The sequence below is a fragment of the Somniosus microcephalus genome, chromosome 1 (assembly GCF_052327205.1).
Source record: "Somniosus microcephalus isolate GS21.2 chromosome 1, FLI_Smic_1.0, whole genome shotgun sequence".
Taxonomy (NCBI): domain Eukaryota; kingdom Metazoa; phylum Chordata; class Chondrichthyes; order Squaliformes; family Somniosidae; genus Somniosus; species Somniosus microcephalus.
In genome coordinates this window covers 59,510,070-59,526,074 of record NC_140987.1, presented here as the reverse complement: position 1 = coordinate 59,526,074, position 16,005 = coordinate 59,510,070, and the positions used below count along the sequence as shown (strand labels likewise).

General features: G+C 43.3%; 1 protein-coding gene across 3 annotated transcripts in view; it reads left to right on the top strand.

Moving 5' to 3' along the window:
* Nucleotides 1-16,005, top strand: part of cmya5 (cardiomyopathy associated 5) — a 98,143-nt gene that overhangs the window by 14,936 nt on the left and 67,202 nt on the right. For all 3 annotated transcript variants that reach the window (XM_085982116.1, XM_085982107.1, XM_085982125.1), the window contains exon 2: nucleotides 11,347-15,955. In XM_085982116.1, coding sequence (XP_085838242.1) covers nucleotides 11,347-15,955 — 4,609 coding nt within the window. The remainder of the gene's footprint in view (nucleotides 1-11,346; nucleotides 15,956-16,005) is intronic.

The following is a 16,005-nucleotide window of genomic DNA, read 5'->3' as shown; positions in this document are numbered from 1 at the left end:
TGCTGTGATGAATCACTTTTTAAGAGGAGGAGATGGTGCATAGGATTTTCCCAACATCCTTGACCTCACCCATCTGGTGTTGGTGGCACCATGCAGTATGCGATGACCAGTGACAGAATCGGCTGTATTGGATTGCCATTGGATGATTAATGTACCAGCTCATCTGTTTAAAGTTTTGTTCTGTCATATAATCTAAGCCATTGACACTTCTTAGGTAATTGCTTTTAAAGGGATCCCATCATTGCCTGTATATGCCTTTCTCACCATTTATCTTCTGGAGCTCATCAATTGAAGCTTTCACCTGTAAACTTGGTTTTGTGTTATGGGCTTTGGGGTCCCTGCCAGAAATGAGTTATTCTTCATATAATATCTAGCCTTGTGACTCAGTCACACCCAACAGGCTTTATGCAGGGGCAGATAAATCTGCTGTCTTCACTGGTATAGGTTAATAACTTTATACAATTCCAAGGTTAAAGCATTAAACTATGCTTAACAATAAACCAAAACACTCGAAGATGTTCAGTTATTTTTATCTATTTACTACCACTGTTAAGTGTGTGGTCTTGAGATGTTCTCAGCTGCCCTACAATGCTCTAAGCTCCATTTTAATAAATGAGAACTCTTCCTCACTGAATGACAGTACTTGCCATTCTTCTCCCCTCCCTCATTTCTCCATTGCCCCATCCAACTGTTCAGCAGCACCCACTCATTCCCCACCGGCTAACATTTGAGTGCATCCTTTCCAAGATATGACCGGTCCAATCATTGTTGCGGAGGCACCATGTTCATTATTGTTTCAATGGCTTGCTCCAGCAAGCAACACTTCTGATTGACTGGAAGTGCCATAACAATTTGAAATATATACAAGCTCCTCCTATATTGTCTGAAATTAACAGCCCTGTAAATTACACATTCAAATGTAAGAATGCGCAGGTTAGATTTATGTAATGTTGAAACTCAGAAATCAGACACTCACTTTTCTCTTATACTTTTCCACTCACCTCCTGTTCTTCATTTTTTGTGATGAACTACCTTCCTGTCTAGTGACCCCACCTGGCACAAGAGGGCATACATTTAAGATAATATAAAAAGGGAGATTATAATTCTTTTCACAGAGGGTAGTTTTAACGTGGAATATTCTGCCAAAACCATTATTGAAGGAGAGCCCACAAGTTCTTTTAAGAGAGAATTAGCTAGTTACTGGAAAGAAAGGGTATTGAAAGCAAATAGGAGAGTAGAATTAGACTAGTTAACTTGTAGAGAAAAACACCATGATAGCCTTGATGGCTGAATGGCCTATTTCTTTGCTGTAACATATTAGAATATTCCAATACTTGCTTTCACAGGGAATTAAGAAAACAACCATGTAAATATTAAATATTGTAAATGTCTGTCTTAGCTCAGTGGTAGCACTCATCTCTGAGTCAGGAGGTTGTGGGTTGAAGTTCAGCACATAATCTAGACTGATACTTCAGTGCAGTACTGAAGAAGCGCTGCACTGTCGGAGGTGCCGTCTCTCAAATGAGACATTAAACCAAGTATTCCCTCTCGAGTAGACATAAAAGATCCCATGGAACTATTTGAAGAACAGGGGAGTTCTCCCAGTGTCATAGCCACAATTTGTCCCTCAACCAACACCCCCAAAAATAAAGATATCTGGTCATTTATCACATTGCTGTTGGTGGGACCTTGCTGTGCACACATGCAGTTGTTTTTGCATACATTACAACAGTGACTACACTTCAAAAGAACTTCATTGGCTGTGAAGAACTTTGTGACATCCTGAGGATGTGAAAGGTGCTATATAACTGCAAGTTCTTTTAATAAACCTACAAAACTAGTGATGGGGTGTATTCTGTGCATGCACTGGGAGTGAACATTTAAATGCTAAGACTTAGATGACATACGTGACTATTTCATTCTGACCGTACATGTACACTAGAATTCAGACTCCAGCTATCATTCTCCACTTTCTATTTAAAGGACTTTTAACTCATGATTTGTTTATGTAAGTCAAAGATACTGTCTGCCTGCCCACATGAGTGCATTGACTGCTGCTCTGGACCTTTACTTCCTCATCGCCTTTACCATCCCCTTGCCCTCCTGCAACCATTCTGCCCCCCATCTTCTTTCCCATGGAACAATATACCCTTTTGCTCCCTCACCAGCACCCTTCCCAGTTGCCAGCACCCTTTTCTCTGGTCCACTACTCACCATGGCATCAGCATGTCTCAACAAATACTTTGCTTCTACCTTTGTTTCCATCAAATCCCAGTTTCGCACCCCATCACTTTTATGGTACATTAGCCAGCTGCATGACTTCAAATCTGATGGCTGGTGTTTTGGGCTCATATGGTATGGCTCAAGATTGTCCTGATTGTCCACTGCAGATGTGGCTTCAACATCTCAAAGTAGCACCACTACTGACCGAGCTGGCCGAGTCCTGAAGGACATAACTGGCAGTCTGGGCCTGCGACAGGTGGTGAGAGAACCAACACGAGGGAAAAACCTACTTGACCTCATCCTCACCAATCCACCTGTCACAGATGCATCTGTCCATGACTGTATTGGTAGCAGTGACCACTGTACAGTCATTGTGGAGACAAAGTCCTGTCTTCACACTGAGGACACCCTCCATTGTGTTGTGTGGCACTACCACCGTGCTAAATGGGATAGATTCAGAACAGATCTAGCAGCTCAAAACTGGGCATCCACGAGGCGCTGTGGGCCATCAGCAGCAGCAGAATTGTATTCCACCACAATCTATAACCTCATGGCCCAGCATAGGCCCAGCATATCCCTCAATCTATCATTACCATCAAGCCAGGGGACCAACCCTGGTTCAATGAGGAGTGTAGAAGAGCATGCCAGGAGCAGCAACAGGCATACCTAAAAATGAGGTGCCAACCTGGGGAAGCTGCAACACAGGACTACATACATGCTAAAAAGCGGAAGCAGCATGCTATAGACCGGGCTAAGCGATTCCACAATCAGCGAATCAGATCAAAGCTCTACAGTCCTGCCACATCCAGTCGTGAATGCTGGTGGACCATCAAACAACTAATGGGAGGAGGAGGCTCCATGAATATCTCCATCCTCAATGATGGTGGAGCCCAGCACATGTGTGCAAAAGACAAGGCTGAAGCGTTTGCAACTATCTTCAGCCAGAATTGCCGAGTGGATGATCCATATCGGCCTACTCCTGAGGTCCCCACCATCACAGAAGCCTGTCTTCAGCCAATTCGATTCACTCCACGTGATATCAAGAAACGGCTGAGCGCACTGGATACAGCAAAGGCTTTGGGCCCTGACAACATCCCGGCTATCGTGCTGAAGACTTGTGCACCAGAACTAGTTGCGCCTCTAGCCAAGCTGTTCCAGTACAGCTACAATACTGGCATCTAACCGACAATGTGGAAAACTGCCCAGGTATGTCCTGTCCACAAAAAGCAGGACAAATCCAACCCGGCCAATTACCGCCCCATCAGTCTACTCTCAATCATCAGCAAAGTGATGGAAGGTGTCATCGACAGTGCTATCAAGTGGCACTTACTCACCAATAACCAGCTCACTGATGCCCAGTTTGGGTTCCGCCAAGACCACTCGGCTCCCGACCTCATTACAGCCTTGGTCCAAACATGGACACAGGAACTGAATTCCAGAGGTGAGGTGAGAGTGACTGCCCTTGACATCAAGGCAGCATTTGACCGAGTGTGGCATCAAGGAGACTGAGTAAAACTGAAGTCAATGGGAATCGGGGGAAAAACGCTCCACTGGCTGGAGTCATACCTAACACAAAGGAAGATGGTTGTGGTGGTTGAAGGTCAATCATCACAGCCCCAGGACATTACTGCAGGATTTCCTCAGGACAGTGTCCTAGGCCCAACCATCTTCAGCTGCTTCATCAATGACCTTCCCTCCAACATAAGAGCAGAAATGGGGATGTTCGCTGATGACTGCGCAGTGTTCAGCACCATTTGGAACTCCTCAGATAATGAAGCAGTCCATGCCCACATGCAACAAGACCTGGCGACGTTCAGGCTTGGGCTGATAAGTGGCAGGTAACATTCACATCATGGAAGTGCCAGGCAATGACTATCTCCATCAAGCAAGAGTCTAACCACCTCCCCTTGACGACAGTCAATGGCATTACCATCGATGAATCCCCCACCATCAATATCCTGGGGGTCACCATTGACCAGAAACTTAGCTGGACCTGCCACATAAATACTGTGACAACAAGAGCAGGTCAGAGGCTCAGTATTCTGTGGCGAGTGTCTCACCTCCTGACTCCCCAAAGCCTTTCCACCATCTACAAGGCACAAGTAAGGAGTGTGATGCAATACTCTCCACTTGCCCGGATGAGTGCAGCTCCAACAACACTCAAGAAGCTCGAAACCATCCAAGAAAAAGCAGCCCGCTTGATTGGCACCCTATCCACCACCTTAAACATTCACTCCCTCCAACACCGGCGTACCGTGGCTGCAGTGTGTACCATCTACAAGATGCACTGCAGCAACTCGCCAAGGCTTCTTCGGCAGCACCTCCCAAACCCGTGACCTCTTCTACCTAGAAGGACAAGGACAGCAGGCACATGGGAACACCGCCACCTCAAGTTCCCCTCCAAGTCATACAGCATCCTGACTTAGAAGTATATCGCTGATCCTTCATCGTCGCTGGGTCAAAATCCTAGAACTCCCTACCTAACAGCACTGTGGGAGTACCTTCACCACACGGACTGCAGCGGTTCAAGAAGGTGGCTCACCACCACCTTCTCAAGGGCAATTAGGGATGGGCAATAAATGTTGGCCTTGCCAGCGATGCCCACATCCCATAAACAAATTTTTTTTAAAGTGGTAAAATCTCTTACTACTACAATATCATTGTGGAGGATAAGGGCTATTGTGAACTTCTTTTCACCAAAATCTTCCTCCTTTCCCTACCCAGTCTAACACCTGATGCAAGGAGCAAATGGACTGAAGTTTCCAATTTTGCTGTCTCTGCCTTCCTAACACCTTTCACCCACCCCTCCCTGATCTGCAAAGCTCAATTGTTTCTCTCCTCATCCTCATCAGACTCTTTCCTCCATGAGACCTTCTTCATCTAGTCCCTTCCAAACTAGCTGCTACCAATCCATGGACCAATGCTGGCTGACATTGCCAACATCTCTCTTTTCTTCATGGTATCGTTATGCCATCTTAAAAGTTCCTTTATCCCCTCCTGAGAAAGCTTATTCTTGACCTGCTGTCTTTTTGACCTACTTTTTCATCAACGACATAGGTAGAAAGAGGGATGAGGTCCTGCAGGCAGATTTTAGGGAGCTGGAAAGAGATTTAAATGCAGGACCGCAAAGGTAGTAATCTCCGGGTTTATTCCCAGTGCCACGCGCGAGTGAGTATAGAAATAGGAGGATAGAGCAGATGAACGCGTGGCTGGAGAGATGGTGTAAGAGGGAGGGCTTCAGATTCCTGGGGCATTGGGGCTGGTTCTGGGGGAGGTGGAACCTGTACAGTCCGGACGGGCTGCACTTCAACAGAGCCGGTACCAATATCTTCGCAGGGAGGTTTGCTATTGCTGTTTGGGAGGGTTTAAACTAAGTTGGCAGGGGGATGGGCACCAGGATGAAGCATTAGAAAGGAGAAACAAGAGAGAACACAGGATGGTCTAAGATAGGTTTACAGTGTATGTGTCTGTGAACGCACAAAGCATCGTCAACAAGGCTGGTGAGTTGCAGGCGCAAATAGCCACATGGAAATATGATGTGGCATTAACAGAGACCTGATTCAAAAAAGGGCATTGGGTATTAAATATTCCTGGATATAGGGTGTTCAGGAAAGATAGGGAAGGAAAGATAGGAGGTGGTGTGGCAGTTAAGGAGAATATAACAGTGCTGGAGAGAGAGGATGTCCTGGAGGGTTCAAGGACAGAATCTATGTGGCTAGAGTTAAATAATAGAGGTGACATTGCACTACTAGGTGTATTCTACAGGCCACCAACTAGTGGGAAAAATATGGATTCGCAAATTTGCAAAGATGCAAGAACTATAGAGTAGTGATTATGGTGGACTTCAACTATCCTAATATAGACTGGGATAGTAATAGTGTAAAGGGCAGTGAGGGGGAAGAATTTCTGAAGTGCGTTCAGGAGAACTTTCTTGATCAATATGTTTCCGGCCCAACGAGGAAGGAGGCATTGCTGAATCTGGTTCTGGGGAATGAGGTAGGTCAAGTGGAGCAAGTGTCAGTAGGTGAACATTTAGGAAACAGTGATCACAGTATCATAAGTTTTAGATTAGCTGTGGAAAAGGACCGGGAACAATCTAGAGTAAAAATACTCAATTGGAGGAATGCAAATTTCAGTGGGATGAGAACGGATCTGGCCTGGGTAAATTAGAATCAAAGATTGGCAGGCAAAACTGTTATGGAACAATGGGCCACCTTTAAAGAGGAAATAGATCGGGTATAGTCGAGGTACATTCCACTAGGGCGAAAGGTAGGGCAACAAAAGTCAAAGCTCCCTGGATGACGAAAGAGATAGTGAGTAAGATGAAGCAGAAAAAGAGCACGTGAATATCAGGGTAAATATAGAAAGTTCAGAGAAGAAGTGAAAAAGAAAATAAGAGGGGCAAAGAGAGGGTATGAGAATAGAATGGCAGCTGACATAAAAGGTAATCCAATAGCCTTCTATAGGCATATAAATAGTAAACGGGTAGTAAGAGGAGGGGTGGGGCTGATTAGGGACCAAAAAGGAGACCTACGCATGGAGTCAGAGGGTATGGCTGAGTTACTAAATGAGTAATTTGCATCTCTCTTCACCAAGGAAGAACATGCTGCCATAGACGTAGTGAAGGAGGAGGTAGAGGAGATTCTGGATGGGATAAGAATTGATAATGACGAGGTACTAGAAAGGCTGGCTGTACTTAAAGTAGATAAGGCACCAGGAGCGGATGGGTTGCATCCTAGAACGTTGAGGGAAGTGAAGGAAGAAATCGCAGAGATACTGGCATAATATTCCAATCCTCCTTGGATACGGGGGTGGTGCCAGAGGACTGGAGATTTGCAAATGTTACACCCTTGTTCAAAAAAGGGTGTAAAGATAAACCCTGCAACTATAGGCCGATTAGTTTGACCTCGGTAGTGGGGAAGCTTTTAGAAACAATAATCAGGGACAAAATTAACAGTCACTTGGATAGGTGTGGATTAATTAAGGGAAGCCAGCATGGATTTGTTAAAGGCAAATCGTGTTTAACCAACTTGATCGAGTTTTTTGATGAGGTAACAATTTGCAGAGGGCAATGCGGTTGACGCAGTGTACATGGATTTCCAAAAGGTGTTTGACGAAGTACCACATAATAGGCTTACCAGCAAAATTGAAGCCCATGGAATAAAAGGGACAGTGGTAGCATGGATACAAAATTGGCTAAGTGACAGGAAACAGAGAGTAGTGGTGAATGGTTGTTTTTTGGACTGGAGGAAGGTATATAGTGGTGTTCCCCAGGGGTTGGTTCTAGGACCACTGCTTTTCTTGATATATATTAATGACTTGGATGTGGGTGTTTATGGCACAATTTCAAAATGTGCAGATGACACAAAACTTGGAAGTATAATGATAGACTTCAAGAGGACATAGACAGGCTGGTGGAATGGGCAGACACGTGGCAGATGAAATTTAACGCAGAAAAGTGTGAAGTGATACATTTTGGTAGAAAGAATGAGGAGAGGAAATGGTACAATTCAAAAGGGAGTGCATGAACAGAGAGACCTAGGGGGATATGTGCACAAATTGTTGAAGGTGGCAGGGCAGGTTGAGAAAGCAGTTTAAAAAGCTTACGGGATCCTGGGCTTCATGAATAAAGATATAGATTACCAAAAGTGTGGAAATTATGATGAACCCTGTATAAAACACTGGTATTGTGTCCAATTCTGGGCACCACACTTTAGGAAGGATGTGAAGACCTTAGCGAGGGTAGAGAAAAGATTTCCGAGAATGATTCCAGGGATGAGGGACTTCAGTTACATGGATAGACTGGAGAAACTGGGGTTGCTCTCCTTGGAGCAAGGAAGATTGAGAGGAGATTTGATAGATGTGTTCAAAATCATGAGGGATCTTGACAGAGTAGATAGAGAGAAACTGTTCCCATTGGCAGAAGGGTTGAGAACCAGAGGACACAGATTTAAGGTGATTGTCAAAAGAACCAAAGGCGACATAAGAAAAATCTTTGTTACGCAGTGAGTGGCTAGGATCTGGAATGCACTTCCTGAAAGGGTGGTGGAGGCAGACTCAATAGTGGCTTTCAAAAGGAAGTTGGATAAGTACCTGAAATAAATTTGTTTTCCAGGGCTACGGGGAAAGGGGGTGGGAGTGGGACTAGCTGAGGTGCTCTTGCAAGGAGCCGGCATGGGTTCGACGGACCGAATGACCTTCTTCCATGCTGTAACCATTCTATGATTCATCTTCTACCTCCTTTTCTTCTTTGAGGTCTCAAATGTGTCATCACCATCTAATTCCGCATTCCCAGCCACTCCATATGTAAGATCCTGCAGTCTGGTTTCTGTAGCAACAAGACCATCCTGCCAACAATTACATTCTATCATACTGTAACAGACTGCTGCCATGGAAGCTCAGACAGCTGCCATCTTGGCTCTGTTGAAAGGGGCTTCCAGGATATTGCATCACTTCAGCATTCTATTCTCCAGCAGAGCACTAGGAGCTCTGAGGCACCATCCCAGGAGAGTGGCCTTGGCTCCATGGGATAGGAACCTGCTGCCTTCTCTCAAGATGACAGCAGGCCTGCTCCCCAGCCAGCCAGTCCACCGGTGCCCTTCAGCCAGCCAGCCCAGACTGCGGCAGCCCAGGCCGAGTTGGTGTAGTCTGCAGCTGGGCCTTCTGGGGCCAGAGCTGCTCGAGGTCGTCCTCCAAGAACATTTGGAGCGTCCTCAAGGGAATCTTTGCATCCTTCCACCTCCCAAGCTGTAGCCACTGGGGAAGTACCTCATAGGAGCACTAGGATAGAATGATACACCATAGAAGGAGGCCTTTCAGCCAATTGTGCCAGTGCCGGCTCTTTGAAAGAGCTATCCAATTAGTCCCACTCCCTTGCTCTTCCCCATAGCCATGCAAATTTTTCTCCTTCAAGTATTTATCCAATTAACTTGTGAAAGTTACTCTTGAATCTGCTTCCACCACCCTTTCAGGCAGTGCTTTCCAGACCCAGCGAGTAACAACTCACTGCGAAAATTCTTTTATGCTCATGTCATCTCTGGTTCTTTTGCTAAATACCTTAAAAAGAATCTGCACCTTTTATGGAGAAGATGGGGATCATAGGCAAAGGAACATGAAAGACCGGCACTAAGGGTATGCACAAGGGTGAATAGTCATATTTTCTGCAAAGGTTGAGGTTATTTATTTGATAAATTTGGTTTTGGATTTGGATTAAGTATTGGAATTTATGTTTGTACTGAAGTGAGGCCGAGACCAATAAGCGTGGAGTGAAGGAAGGCAATGTGGTTATGAGAGGTAGTGATTGTGGGACTGTTGGTGAATGAGGAATGGGAGATGTGACTTAATTGAACCGCTCCTCGATGAACTGCTCGCTGAGAGCTTAAGCACAAAGGGGCTCTGTTGGTCGTTGCATCTCCTCCTGCTCTCCCTCCGCCTCCTGCTCTTCCTCCTCCCACTTCTTGCTCCTCTTCCTGAACTTGTTGGTTTGCAGGTGGTGGTAAAGGCTGCTCCCTCCTGATGGTGAAGTTGTGGAACATGCATTAGATGGCGATAAATCTGGATACCCAATCAGGGGAGTACTGCAAAGCTCCAGCAGAACAGTCCAGACAGCCAAAGTGTTGCTTGAGTACCCAGATTGTTTGCTCGATGATGATCCTTGTGGAAGCTTGGCTCTCTCATTGTAGGCCTGCTGTGCAGCTGTGTGCAGGTTCCTAACTGGAGTCATGAACCATGTCAGGAGGGGATAACCCTTGTCACCCAATAGCCAGCCTTTAACTTGGAGGCCTAATTGGAATAAAGGTGGCACAGAGGATTGGCACAGAATGAAAGAGTTATGACTGCTGGCGGAATAGTGGGCACAGTTCTGCATGACATTGAGGGGGTGGAATCCCTCCCGACTGATAAATATTCCAGGGGGGAGTGGGTGATGTGGAGCACACAAGGCAATGAGCGTGCAGTCAATGGCACCTTGCACCATGGGGAAGCCTGCCATGCAGGCGAAACCTCATGCTCCCTCATGCTGCTTCTCTCTGTCAATAGGGAAGGAGATGTAAGTGTTTCTCTTGGTGTAGAGAGCCTCGGTGACCTCCCAGATACATCGGTGTACTGCGAACTGTGAGATGTTACTGATGACACCTGTTGCAGCCTGAAAGGAGCCCTTGGCATAACTGAGTGCGACAGTAACCTTGACAGCCACAGGCAGTGCTGTTCATGCCCTGGTTTGAGTCTGCAGTTGTGGCTGTAGCAGCTGACATAGTTCGATATTCAACCTCCTTGGTGAAATGTCTGCATCTCATACATTGCTCATTAGTGAAGTTGTGGTAGGAGAATTTCTCCTTGAACCCTCTGTGGATATGGCCTCCAGTTGAGTGCCCTCCTCCTCCTCCTCCTCCTCCCTCTTGTGGCAGTTTTCTCCAGTGTCTTCTTTGGTGCTCCCAATCATGCTCTATACCCAGAGGCAGCCCTACCAGGCCACCCATGTTTGCAGACAGACATTCTGTGAGGCAAACAACAGCAGTGCAAAAGCAGCCAAACCTCTCTATGTAGAGAAAATGAAGTCTAACGAGTGATAGAACAGAGCAAAAAATGCCTAGAAGTCAAACAATAGCCAGAAGTAGTGAACCAGCAACTAACCTGTAAGTACTGCATGATCCTTTTAAACATCGCTGGTGAGGACACTTTCATGCCGGATAGCATCCCATTGTGCTGAGCGTGGTCAGCATGTGGCATCCAATTAGCTGGGGTGGTCCAAAATGGTCAGTGCGTCCAGCACACAGCAGATGACCCTCATCTGCATTATTATCTGGCTGCTTTAAATCCTGTCGGCGTGCAAACCTAACGCAAATGCTACCTCCTACACCAAAATAATTCTGAACAATATTAGTTGTGTATTTTATTCAAATAGTTTATTGTCTGTTAAAGTGACAAATTCATGACGATTTATATTAAACATGCAAGCATATTCTAATTTTTATTTAGATATTTACAATATTTTTAAACATGTCTTACTTTTGGTCATGTCAATGATGTTAGTAGTTCATTTTTAAACTTATTTATATATTTGTAACAGTTTGGAAATATATGCTAAAAACTTTACCTTAAAACTTTTTTTTTATTTCCCGATAGCCTAAAGGATGCCATTAAAGACCAGTCAGTAAAACCTAAGGTGAATTATATTATGTCAAGTTCGTCCTTCTCCATGCTGACAGTTCAAAGTGAAGATAGTGGAATTATCTGGGAGACTGTTTCAAGTAGCTGGTGCTCTACACCATGGGCATCAGAAAGCACAGCCTCCGATGTTTACAGCGTGGAAGGTACCCCTATAATCTCTCCACCAGGAAAAGTGATATTCATAATGGATGAATTGCCTCAGTCTCCATCTGCGAATGAACGTCGAAGTGGTAAAAAGAGTAAATCTGAGAAACGCTATATTGAGGTATCAGATCTTAGGCCAGAAGAATTAAAAGATGCTGTGAAGAAACCTAGAAATAATTCATGTGTTTTAAGAACACAACCAGGAAAAATTGAACCAACTGTAATGTTAGATACTGCAATGGACAAAGTGGCAAAATCAAAACCATTGAAGGATTCTAACAAAACTGAGACATATCTTCAGTCACCAATGGAACACAGCCCTACAATATCAAAAATAGCAAGAAAATCCAATGAGGATGGAAATGAAGTGTATGAGATGTTTGCCTCTGTTCAAGAGAGTGCGCAACTACATACTCCAATACACTGTCAAAGGAAATTTAATAAAAATACAGAGCAAAAGAATGAACAAAATATAATTCTGAAAAATCATGGTTTAAACAATTTGTTTTCAACCATACCTGAACAACAAATTAATATCTCTTCAGTACAACTGAGAAAAGAGGAAGAATCAGAAGCTGCTTTGAAACATTTAGAAGGAAGAATTAGTTCAGCTTTACCAGAAAACAAAGAAGATTCAAGACTGTCTGCAACAATCAGTTCAGAGCCTGTGATAGTTTCACAGTTAAGAGAGACTTGTAAAGACACCGAAAACTTTCCTTCAACAATCAAGGGATTAACAGCTAATGGAACAATTCATACAGCCACAAATGACTTGCAAAAGACTATAGTCACTGGTTCAGACATCCGTCGGTCCTCATCTCATGAAAGATTTGTTCCAGACTTTAAAAGTTTAGCATCTGACATGGAAATAACGCCTGTTGCATATAAGGATAACTCTTATTTAAATGGAAGTCCAGCTGGTAAAATATTTGCAAAAGCAGTCCCATCTCATTTTCCAGAAAAAGAAGTTATTATAAAAGAGAATCAATCTTATTCAGTGGCAGATCCCGAAGGCAACTATCCAAGGACTTCTGTAACAATCAGTTCAGAGCTTACAAACCCTGTGGGAAGTCTACAGTCAGGAGTTACTTGTAAAGACACAGATAATTTTGTTTCAACAATTGAAGACGAGGGCATGGAAACTGTAGATGTAGGTTTGAAAAATTCGTCTTTCACTCCAGCTGGTAGAACATTTGCTGATATGGTATCACCTTATTGCCCAGAAAAGCAAGAAACTACTATCAATGAAAACCAGTTTTACTCGAGGACAAACCCTGAACCTTCAAAAGTGATGGGTGTAGAGCTGAATTGTTCCTTACTCAACAGAACTTGCAGAACATCTGGGGATGCTTCTCAATCACAGTTAGTAGAGCTGGAAGAAATAGTAGATAAATTAAATTATAGAGAAGATACTGAAATTCAGAAAGCTATTTTCAATATCGTGGCTGAAGGCTCTGAGATACTAAACATCATTGCTCCAGCAAAAATCTGCTCAGTGGACCAAGAGGCATGTAGCAAAATGCAGGACAACCTGATCTATTTGCAAACAAATCCTATTATGAAAAGGAATTATTTTGAAGATGATAATGAATGTTCAAATAGTTTTAATAGATTGGAGGATAAACAGCAATCAGGATTACTGGGTGAAACACAGCACAATGAGTTAGAACAGAGTGCAAATCCTCCCAATTTGTGGAGCTCCAATCCTTTCACTGTGGAGAAATCCAATCCTTCCTCTGTGGTACATTCCAATCATTCTCATGTAATTGGATCCAATCCCTCCCATGTGCTTGGATCCAATCCCTCCCATGCGCTTGGATCCAATCCCTCCCATGTGCTTGGATTCAATCCCTCCCATGTGCTTGGATCCAATCCCTCCCATGCGATCAGATCCAATCCCTCCCATGCGATCGGATCCAATCCCTCTCATACGATTGGATCCAATCCTCCTACAGTTGAGACATCTAATCCTTCCATTGTTGTGGGATCTAATCCTACCTCCATTGAACAATCCACTACAGTTGCTACATCTACAAGAAAAAGTGGAAATGGGGTTGATGATTATTTTGAAAAATATACTTTGGTGGATGAACAAGTCCCCATTGATCTGGATACATCAGAACTGAAAGCACAGGAAGTGCCAGTTCCAGAGGTAGACAATCCATCAGAGTCAAAACTGAAAAATACTTCATGTTCAGAAGATACTGAGGTTTTTAATTTTGATGAATATGATGTGGCAGGAAATCTTAGAACCTTTGATGATACAACGGAAAAGTATGGAACAGTATTTTCTGTACAAACACCCATGCCTGAACCATGCAATAAAGGTAATCAAGAAGAAATTAATAAAAGTATTACAGATGTACTAAATCAGAAGGAGGCTGGTTCATTGTTGTTTAGTACAGATGAAGGAGTCCTGTCGCGTTCCTATGATTTTCCTTTATCAAATAAATTGATTGATCTTGCACTTCTGGAGGAACCACCTGCATTAGCATTTTATTATAAAGATCTCTATGAGGAAGCTAAGGGACGAAAAGAACAAAACAGTGAACAGTCAGATGAGGAAAGCAGTAATCCTGAATTTTCGTTCCCTTGTCAATCATCTGATACAGATGATGGAAATGGATTATACTTTGAAAAGTATGTTCTGAAGGATGATATTCTAGAGTCTTCAAGAGAATTAATACCAGAGGAATCGGCTTATGAGAGGGAAGCAGTGTCACAAAATAATGCAGCTGGTGCAGAAAGAGATATGTTATTTCCAGAAAATGAGGACCAGTTTCCTGCAGTATTTACTGATGCGGCAAAAATTCCTACACAAGAAATAGGTTCTGAAAATGTTCTGGAGGTACAGAAAGAGTGTGAAGAAGAATCTAAGATGGATAAGAAAGTATATGAGGACACTAACATTTTTTCAGAGGTTCAATCTGTAAAATATGAGGAAGTATCAGAAGAACCAGGTAAGGCGATTGAGCTAATGGAAGAGAATATTAATGAGCTGGTGAGTGAAGAAATACAGGCCAGCCAAGTAGCACCTTTTGAAGAAACACTATACATAGAAGACATACAGAAGACTGCCTCTAATGTTGAAGAGCATTTAGATGCTGGACAGCTTGCCAATATAGGTGATTCCTTTGAAGAATATGGAACCCCCCCAAGTGAAGCAGGATTAGAAGAAATGCACAATACTGTAACATCAGTGGAAATCAAAGATATTCAGGGAAGTGTACCCAATGAGGAAACATCTGTTTATCAGATTAAGGCTGATATATTGGAGAAGGAGCAATCTGCTGAACAAGAAGAATCTGAATGCAGACCTGAAGTTGAATACCCTCCTACTGAATTAGGACAGGAAACTAAAAGTGAAGGGTCTGGAGAGCCTATAAAGGCTGAAGATAAGGTGCATGATCAAATAAATGACAATGAGCCCATCTTAGAGATTGATGAAGTAGCTCCACAGACTGTGACTGAAGAATATGGGAAAGTAGATCATTCCGTGAGAATAGATCAAGGAGCTTGTAAAGATGTTCTAAAAGGAATCACAGATTTTGTTGATCAACAATTATATTTAGAATCAACTGAGATTCCTGCAACCAATGATGAAATGGAAATGCTAGATGTTGAAATGCAGGGTATTGAATGCATGTCAAAGGAAGATTTCGACCTTGAAAGTCAAAACCAAGAAAAGACAATAGATGAAGCAAGTTCTCAAATAGTGAATGACAAGACTATATCAGAACCCGATAATTATGAAGTGATTCTGGATCCTGCTAATGAAATGCAGGAAGAATGCCTCACTGGTGAAATTGTGCAAACCCTACAAAGCGAATGTGAGCCATTTGAAGTACCAACACATGAAATACTTACTGATATAATAACATGTGAGCAAGATTCAAGGCTTATTTCTGATGATTTCCAAACCGAGTATAAGACAGAAACTGAGCAAAATTCTGATTCTCGTAGAACAATCCGTGAACCAGAAGATTATGAAATGGAGATGCCACAACAGCATTACCCACAAGAAATTGTCCACAATCAGGTAGATGACAATATTGAAACACACTTTCATGAAAACCCAGAGGATTTATTTGTGAAAGCCATAGAGGAAGAATCCAATGATTTGCCTGTATTAGAAGACATGAAAATTATAGATGATAATGTATTTGAATGCTATGATGGTGGTCTGGATATTACAGATAAAGAATTGCAGGAACTTCCTCAAGAAAAAACAGAAGACGCACATGTCCAGACAATGAAAGGAGAAGAAGATGCAGACGTGCTAACCTCACAGAAACCACCAAAGCCAACAGACACCTTTTGTGTTACTTGTGGGCTTCCAATTTTTGCAATTGACAAGCTCTTTGGAGAACATCAAGATCATGATGTCATAGCAATAGATACAGCTGTGGTAAAAGTAAAGGTGAGCACTTTCATTTTTAAAGAAAACATACATTTAGATCAGCCCCCACA